A 9,784-nucleotide genomic window follows, 5' to 3' on the forward strand; every position below is an offset into this window, starting at 1 on the left:
CCTGGAGGGGGGGGGGGGGGGTCTCCCCCCAGCATGACCTGTGCTCTTTACAGGAAACAGTTACAGCGGGCCCGAGAGGCTCTTTCGAAGCCTACTTGCTGGTAGACTGTGAATGGGAAGATGGCTGAGTTATTTTTAAAAATTTCTTTAGGAGAGTAAAATCTCTATGTGATACCTTGTACTTTAGCATTTCTTTCTCCCAACGCCTTCAACTTAAACAGACCCATGCCCCAGCGAGTGGCTCAGTTCAGGGTACTTGCAGGAGGCAACCAATCGATGCTTCTCCCACATCGATGTTTCTCACCCTCTTGCTTCCTTCCCCTCTCTCTCTAAAAAGATCAATGAGAACATGTCCTTGGATGAGGACTGAAAAAGAAAAAATAAGTAAATTAACCCATGGTTCGGAAGGAATGGCTACACTGCTTACTATGTCCAAAATGCTCATTAAGAATAAAGAGACAGGAAGTCTGATTAGGTTTCTTCTCAGAGGTGTCTGCGAAGCAATAGAAAAGAAGTGCATTCTTTGGGCTTTTAGCATTCTGTCCAGAATGGATTTGTCACGTGGGACGGTAAAAGAGGCCTATTTCACAAGAGTTAGGTTAGTTGGTATCGCTGAGCTGGTCTGCAGGCCGTGAATTTCCCTGCAGCCCCCTGACCAACAAGCCGTTCCGCTGCCTCACTGCACTGATGGAGAAACTGACGGTGAAGCGTGATGGGCAGTACCTCCAGGGAAGGTCTGGCACCGGAACTCTGGGGCTCACTCTGCTTTCATCTGAGTCACTCACCTCTGCCCACCCATGTGTCAAGGCCCAGATCAAAAGCAGCTTCCTCCATGAAGCCTTCCTCGATGCGCCCAGATGGAATTTACCAGTTCTTCTCTGTGCCTCATTTTGTTAACACCAGATGCATGTGCATACACACATCGTGCCTCATTTTGTTAACACCAGATGCACGTGTATACACACACACACACACACACACACACACACACACTGTCTGTCTTGCAGTGCAGTTAGCTGAGTACACATCTTAACTCCCTACCACAATGCAAATTCTGAAGGCAGGAACCCTATTCAGGGCACCTAGTACAGTGATTAACACAGAATACTGCTAAATACATGCTTGCTGGGTTAAATTCCTCAGCTTTACTTAAATATTAGCAGACCTCCCGTATTAAATCACTCAGAAGTGTGGAGAATATAAAAGATATATATGAGCAGTCATTATTTGAGGATCATAATTTAAGACTTAGTAAGTACCTTTAAAAAGATGGAGTTCTATAAAAATTGGAAAGAAATCTCCCAACTTGGGCACAGGCAGCCTCTGAGGTCTCATAGGAGGGAGCCCCCAAGTGCAGAAAGCTGCTCCAAAGAGTCAAGTTAGGCGTATTGCGAGTGGTAATGTCATCCACTGGATTAAAAATTCATCTTCTTTCTCATCTCTTAAAAAAAAACTTGAATACTGAATCCTTTTACCTGGAACTTCCAAATCTTTAAGTAAATAACTAACTAATTGGGGCAGTAAGCCATTTCTTTTGCAAAACTACATAGCGTAGAGGCTAACACTATGGAACTAGACAGAAGTTAGAGAGAAGTGGGTCCTAAACCAGCTGTGTGATTTTGGGTTAGTCACTTAACTTCTCTGAACCTGTTTTCTCCTCCGTAAAATGGAAGGAGTAGAATGTATTTCACAGGACACTATGAGGATTGCAGACAACCCTGTAAAGTGCTCAGCACAGTGCCAGGCACATGCAGTTCTGGCACTTATTACATCTGGCTCTTTGCCAAAGTTCCAATACGTTCACAGAATTCCGTAAGTCTTCAGAGGGGCCTCACAGCACATGCAGCCCAATGACCTCGCCTTTAACATAGGACTCGAGGTCTGCAGAGTCCTGCAGGCTTCGCCTCTGCAGGTACTGCCTCCCAAGGGCACAGCAGCCTCTGAGGCCCAGCAATCACCGCCCTGTATGTCTGTATCCTGGCCAGCAGCCGGCAGGGGCTGTGCTGTTTGTCAGGAGGAACAGTGCCACGGTGTGTGACAGGTACACACAACCTTCTCGTGGCCAAGGCTCTGCCCCAGCAGTGCGAGCATGGGTACTATAGGGACAGACTGCAGGTAACACCACTGCGCTCTCACGCCAATGCCACCGCGCCTGCCTTGCGAGGACGTTTCAGTGGAGCTAGCGCTGCTCTCAGGGCAGCAGTGTGATGGTGATGATGGTATCAGCTGTCACTATGGTCACCCAGCAGGGCCAGGCCAGGTTAAACACCTTACATGGCCCATCTCATCTGACTCGCACAACCACGTTAGGAGGGATGGACTCTTATCACCATTTGACAGATAAGGAAATGAAACTTGGAGTTCTGAGCCCATCACAGGGTTAGGTACACACCTGACAGACTCATTACCCTCTCCTGTCTGTACTAACGGTCCAAATACTCCTTCCCAAAATACTGCCAGGGGCAGGGCTGGCCCAGTGGTTCAGCTGGCCAGGCCGGGACAGGTGGGCCCCAGGGAGCCTCAGGGAGGGACTTTCCTGTATGCTCAGTCCCGCTGGGGCAGGTGGCAGAATGAGGCACTGTGGTATCCCCAAATTACCACGTTGATTTAGATTAAAGGTAAGATCTAGTAGATCAGAATGGAGAACTCTTATCTAGCAAATCAGAACATATCTGGCTTTTCTTGAAAAGTTGAAGAGCGAGATTCCATAAGTTCTGAGACTAAAGTCCCAAATATTTTACAGCTTTTTAAAGTAGCCCAGACGGTGTGGCTCAATGGTTGAGCACTGACCTATGAACCAAAAGGTCACAGTTCAATTCCTATCAGGGCACACGCACTACTGGTTGTGGGCTGATCCTGCAGGAGGCAGCCGATCAATGATTCTCTCTCATCATTGATGTTTCTATCTCTCTTCCCTTCTTCTCTGAAGTCAATAAAATTTTAAAAAATAATAAAGTAATCACAAAAGAGAAGTCCAGTTAAAGCCTTACCTCAACTAAGCACACCATATCTAGCCAGCCACCAGGCAGGGGAAGAAGGAAGCAGGCCAGCCCGGAACGGAGCGGGGCGCGAAGCAACTGCGCAGAGGCGGTGCAGTATGGCGTCACCCTGCAGCTCCAGGCCACAGGCAGCAGCACTGACCCGAGTCAGGAAATGAAGGTCAGATGGACCAAGAGGTGAAGAGTTGAGTAGAAAAAGACTATGCTTGGCTTCCACACATTGGCATCCTCAGAGGATGACACGGGAAAGTGGGTCACCCGAGAGAGGCCTGACACTAGCTGAGGGACTACGCAGGGGTTGTCCCTGCTTTGTCAGCACTCTGGAATGTCTGTGCCAGAGGCCAGCTCTGGGGAAAACCAAGCGACAGCAGGACAGAGAGTGGAACACAATGGTTATAGCTTGTGGTCTGCTGGGATCCAAGCCACTCCAGGCGACTGTCCTCGCTCTGACCTTCACCTTGGGCAGGTGTTTAGTCACTAAGCCTCAGTTCCTCAATTGTAAAATATAAACAACAGCGTCCGCCTCACAGAGATGTTATACCTAAAGGCATGTAGAGTACTCAGCACAGGACCTAGCACATGGGTCGACTCCGAGGGGACGTTTGGCAGTGTCTGAGGACATCTGGCAGTGTCTGTGGTTGTTATAACTGGGCTGTGGTAACTGCTAGCATCTAATGGGTAAAAACTGAGAATGTGCCTGGCCAGTGCAGCCCAGTGGTTGAGTGTCAATCTATGAAACAGGAGATCACTGTTCCATTCCTGGATGGGGCACATGCCTCGGTTGCTGGCTCGATTACCAGTTGTGTGTGTGTGTGTGTGTGTGTGTGCAGGAGGCAGCCAACTGATGATTCTTTCTCATTATTGATGCTTCTATCTCTCTCTCTCCCTCTCCCTTCCTCTCTAAAATCAATTAAAAACATAAATTAAATTAAAAATAAATCAAGAATGCTGTTCAGCATCCCACAATGCAGAGGACAGCTCCTAAACAAAGAATTATCCAGCCCAAAATGTCAATACTGCCAAGATTTAGAATCCCTGGCTGAACACATAGCAAGCACTCAAAAGGTATGAGCTACTAAATTACCTTTACTATTCTAATAATAATAAACAATTTATAGTTTCTTTCCCTCAAGGATGACCAACATCTGTGATTAAAATGATAAGAGACAAAAATATATTACTTACTCTACTTCTCAGAATACTGGGTAGCAGATCTGTCATTCTGGAGACAGGAAGAGTTTGTTGCTTGGTTGATTTTGGGAAACCCAGTAACTTTTTGAAATAAGTAACATAGCAGAGCACCAGAACTGTAGTATAGAAAACCTGGGGGGAAAAGAAAAGAATGGGTTTAAATTGCACTGTTTTAATATAGTCCTAATTAAGATATGCTATAAATTTGACCTCAAAGGTCAATCAAGAAACAGAACAGTCTTAATTAACTGCACCTTCTGGTCTATCCACTGAGACCCAGCAGCCGCGGCATCACCGGGGAAAGTGTTCCACGCACTTCACCTGACTGGGCAAGCAGAACACAACTTCCAGACAGACATCCACTAGCGCCAACTGCCACACCAATGTCAGACACGTTCTCGAAGGCTTTGCTTTTGGCCAAAAAGCGGCTCTCCCGCCTGACAGAACACTGTGAGGATCCATGTGTCCTGTCTGGGCACATCCAGGCACTGGGGAGTTTCCATAGACCCCGGAAACCTGTCACATTATGATTACAAGGCAGAACTGAGCTGCTGGGTCTCCCCTCTCTGCCCAGTGCGTGGGCAGGGCAAGAGCTGCTAGAGCAGTGGTTCTAACCTTGGCTGCACATTAGAATCACCTGGGAATCTTTTTAAAATCCTGATTTCTGGGCCTCATCCTCCGGAAATTCTATTTCTTTGTTACTAATGTTGTGGCCTCACCCCATAACAAAGAAACAGAATTTCTGGAGGATGAGGCCCAGAAATCAGGATTTTAAAAAGATTCCCAGGTGATTCTAATGTGCAGCCAAGGTTGAGAACCACTGTGCTAGAGGATGGGGAGGGAAAGGTGGGATGATAAGAGAGCCCACGCACCTGGGACGAAGGATGGCTTTCGGCCAGGAGCAGCAGCCGGGGTTTTATTTGCAGATTGGGGAGGAATATTCAAAGTGGCCCCTTTTGCAACCTCTCTTCTCCCCTCTTTCCCCCTGAAAAGAGCTCAAGAAAAAATGGGGCCTCCAGGCCCCCTTTCAATCTGGAAACACTTGTAAGAAAGGCACAGAGCAAGGACAAAGAGGAGTCTCCGGTTAGCAGTTTCAGGCTCCTCTGCTACCCACGCCTGCCCCATCCATGCCTGAGAACACAGCCCACCATCCACTACCCCCCCCCCCCAGTTTTATTGAGAAATAATGGACATACATCACTGTATAAGTCTTACAGTATGAGTTTGATTTACACATATTGTGAAATAATTACCACAATAGGTTCAGCTAGCATCCACCTGTTCATATAGACACAATAAAAAGAAGAAAAAAATCTCTCCTTGTGATGGGAACTCACAGAATTTACTCTCTTAATAACTTTCCTATCTATCATACAGCAGTGTTAGCTATGGTCACCATGTTGGACATTACACACCTAGTTCCTATTTATGTGATAACTGGAAGTTTGCACCCTTTGACCACCTTCCAATTCCCCCCATCCTTCTCCCTTCATGCTGCAAGCCAGCCTAAGACACAGCAGCTCTGCTGTGCGCCACACCCGCCGCTGCCAACATCCTGAGATAAGTACCCTTTCCCAGCTCCCTTCCCCGCCTGGCTTCCTCTTCCCACTGAGCAGGACTGGGGAAACAATAACAACCTGTAGCAGGTCTTCATGCAGCGTATCCTAACTACATGGTCTCTCCCCTTCATTTCCATTGAGGAAAATTCACGTAACCTAACACTGACTGTTTTAAGCATTTTAAAGCATACAATTCAGTGGCTTTTAGTACATTCACAGTGTTGTATAACCACCATCATCATCTAACTCCAAAAGGAAACTCTGTACCCATTAAGCACTTACTCTCCATTTCCCCCAGCCTCTGGCAACCACTAATCTCTTTGCCTCTGGACTTGCCTATTCTGGGTATTATATATATTAATGGAATCACACAGTAGGTGGCCTTCTGTGTCTGGCTTCTTCCGCTTAGGATAACGTTTTGAGAGTTCACCGTGTGTTTTATTTTTATGGCTGGACAATATTTTATTGTATGGATACACAACATTTTGTCTACCCATTCATCAGTTGGGCATTTAGGGTGCTTCCACCATACAGCTACTGGGAATAGTGTTGCTATGAACATCCGTGTACTAGTTGTTTGTACACCTGTTTTTAATTCTTTGGGGAATAAACCTAGAAATGGAATTGAGGGGTCTTTTGGTAGTTCTACATTTAACTTTTTAAAAACATATATTTTTATTGATTTCAGAGCAGAAGGGAGAGGGTGAGATAGAAACATCCATTATGAGGAAGTATCATTGGTCAGCTGTCTCCTGCATAACCCACACTACTAGGGATTGAACCCCCAACCTGGGCTCAATCGAACCACGACCTCCTGGTTTATAGGTCGACATTCAACCATTGAGCCATGCAGGCCAAGCTACATTAAACTGTTTGAGGAATTGCCAAACTGCTTTACACAGCAGCTGCCCCATTTCACTTTACCACCAGCAACTTATAGGGGGTTCCGATTTCTCCATATCCCCACCAACACTTGTTATTTTCTGTATTCTTTTGATAATAGCCATCCTACCGGGTGTAAAGTGGTATCTCATTGTGGCTTTGATTTACATTTGCCTAATAACTAATGATGTTGTGCATTGTCTCATGGGCTTTTTGGCCATTTATTTGTCTATCTTCTTTGGTGAAATGGCTATTCAAGTCCTTTACCCACTTTCGGTGGTTTGTCTATTTGTTGTTGAGCTATAAGAATTCTTTATATATTCCAAAGAAACCCTATTATTTGACATCTGATGCCATGGGGTGAGGGGTTATTTGAGGAGGAACCTGGAAGTGGGTTGGACAAAGGGAATCCCAGGGTGTTGGTTGTGGCTTGCCTGCTGACATGAGGAGCTGTTGGTTCTTAGACTTCTGACACATAAATTGACAGAGAATGTACCAGTGAAGAACTCTCAGAAGTCTATGATAAGGAAGCAAATAAATTCAGTACTGGCCTTGCTGACTATGACCTACATATGACATATCCTGGGAGGGAGCTCTGATCATCGGAAAGTGACAATGAAAGTGCCTTTCCCAGGAAGAGTCAACCAATAACTGGGTGCCTGTGTGGCTCTCCTGTCCTATTAGGGAGGATGCATCAAAAAGTATGAGGGCCCAGATGATGTGGCTCAGTGGTTGAGCACTGACTCATGAACCAAGAAGTCACCGGTTCAATTTCTGGCCAGGGCACATGCCCAGACTGTGGGATCGATCTCCAGTGGGGGGCATGCAGGAGGGTCTCTCTTTCATCGATGTTTCTATCTCTCTCTAAAAATCAAAAACATATTTTTAAAAATAAATAATTTTTTTTAAAAGTATGATGAATGCTGAGACTATAGTTCTGGAGCTAATAAAACAAGGCAAAAATAATCACAAATAACTTGTCTAAAATATGCAATTGTTTTCAAACTGCTTTTAGGAGGCAATTCTCATTCTTTTTAAATTTTACTTTATTTTATAATTCTTTATTGTTCAAAGTATTACATATGTCCCCCTTTTTCCCCCACTGACCCCCTCCAACCCACCCCCTGCCCCATCCCAGACCTTTAGCACCCTATTACTTTAAATCTAGCTCTTCTATGTTGCACAAAAATATTTGTAGTTTTTGTCTAGAACATGGAAAAGGTTTTTACATAAATCATTACTAAAAATTTTAACTTATCTTCCTATACATTAAGAAAAAAATTACAAACTGCTTTGCACTATAAGATGTTCTGATAACTATCTGATCTTAAGTTTCATTTTTTAAATTGGCACTGTACTCTCTTATATTTTATTAGAACTAGAAATATGAACTAGAACTAGAAAAGATAAAGTGGAAATGAAACCCAAACTACCAAAACTAAAAATGAACCTGGTTCATGCCCTCTGAATTATGTATTTTTTAAAAAATGTTTTTATTGATTTTTTTATTTTAGAGAGAGAGGGAGAGATAGAAACATCAACATCAATTGGCTACCTCCTCACACCTGGGTATGTGTCCTGACTGGGAATCAAACCCGTGACCCTTTGGTGCATGGGACAACCCTCTAACCTACTGAGCCACATGACCAGGGTGGAGATTTTAATTTAAGTTTAAAACAAAAGTGCAGCTAAGTTGGTTGAAGTGTTGTCCAGTGCACCAGAAGGTTTCAGATTTGATTCTAATCCATGTATCTCTCTCACATTGATGCTTCTTTCGCTCTCTCTCTCTCTCTCTCTCTCTCTCTCTCCCCCCTTTCCCTGCCTTCCTCCCTCTCTAAAAGTTAATCTAAAAAAAATAAAACAGACTTGGCGGAGTTTTCTCCTAGTATGAAAACAATTGATTGAAATCCAGGCAACACAACAGGCATGCAATTTGATTCCCACCTCATCCCCATACAGCTGTTTTTATCCTCCATAAGACAGCCAGACAATCAAAGATCCGTTTGATTTGGGCTTGCTGACAGAGTGTCTACAGGAGCTTTTATGTAGGACCAAAGGGCCTCCTGTGTGGCCTTCACCAGGTCGCTGGGGACCAGGTGGGTCAGTGCATGGCACAGAGAAACATGGCAGCAGAGGGGCATTGTCAAGACCATCCAGAGCTTCTAGCCTTCCTCACATGCATAGATATTCAAATTAAGAACGTAGTAATGGGAACAAGAAGAAAAACTCAGGCGGACAAACAGAGTATACAAAAGTGAAAGGCTGTAACTATTACCTGGGCCAAAGAGAAGATGTACAGTCCCCAGTGAGGCACCCACAGCACGAGAAGAGCTGTCAGCACACTCTTGAGGATTACCGACAGGCTCTCAGCAATCACCTGCAAGCATGTGGTAAAGAGCATGACTTAGACATTTAAAAACCATTTTAACACATTGTTTGCGGGTAGTTTTTATCGCGCGCTAACAGGTGGTGCGGGCCATTTTTGCTAATTTTTTGCGCAAATGGCAACGTTCAGTAAAATTACAATAACTTTAGTTTACGTATTTATACGTTACCCGCATTCTACCACTAATCTATAAAAAACGTATCAATACGTGTCCCGCACTCTACTACGCTGGTAGAACGTATAAATACGTAAAACGTGTAAACACGTTTCCCGAATACAATGAGTTAAAAGATGCAAAGAAATGACAAATAGAAAATCGGGCCAGCGACTGCGCTGGCAGTGGGGCTGAGGCATGGGGCTGGACATGCCTACTTGGTAATGTCCTACTTGTGTTGGGTGGTAGGCTCAGGGACCTCCAGTATGTTATCATGCTCTAAGATTTACAGGTATGTTACAGACACTCTTTTGTACATATCAAGTTATATGTTTTAAAAGATAAAGAGAAAAGTTAATATTAGTATATAACTAAAAATATAATTAACTGAAAAACCTTTAGAGTCCTCTTAAATTCTTATCTAAACTAATACCTTCCCTATTAATAAACCTGTTTTTTCATTAATAGCATAGTAGAAGTAAACTTTAGCTCAGCCTACCTGCCAAATTTCAAGTGAATGAACTAAATTTATCATATTACCTTTCGAGAAGCGAGTCTGAAAAATATCATTCTCTACTATAATGGTATTTTTTTAAAAAAACATTCTTTCCCT

The 9,784-nt window shown here is 44.2% G+C and overlaps 1 protein-coding gene across 1 annotated transcript in view; it reads right to left on the reverse strand.

The window, feature by feature from the left end:
- Positions 1-9,784, reverse strand: part of RFT1 (RFT1 homolog) — a 33,436-nt gene that overhangs the window by 16,691 nt on the left and 6,961 nt on the right. Inside the window, exons 5-6 of the mRNA XM_006754670.2 lie at positions 8,907-9,008; positions 4,185-4,322 (exon numbers count right to left, since the gene is read on the reverse strand). Of these exons, the coding sequence (XP_006754733.1) occupies positions 4,185-4,322; positions 8,907-9,008 (240 nt within the window). The remainder of the gene's footprint in view (positions 1-4,184; positions 4,323-8,906; positions 9,009-9,784) is intronic.

Source organism: Myotis davidii, unplaced genomic scaffold, assembly GCF_000327345.1.
Source record: "Myotis davidii unplaced genomic scaffold, ASM32734v1 scaffold111, whole genome shotgun sequence".
NCBI classification, from domain to species: domain Eukaryota; kingdom Metazoa; phylum Chordata; class Mammalia; order Chiroptera; family Vespertilionidae; genus Myotis; species Myotis davidii.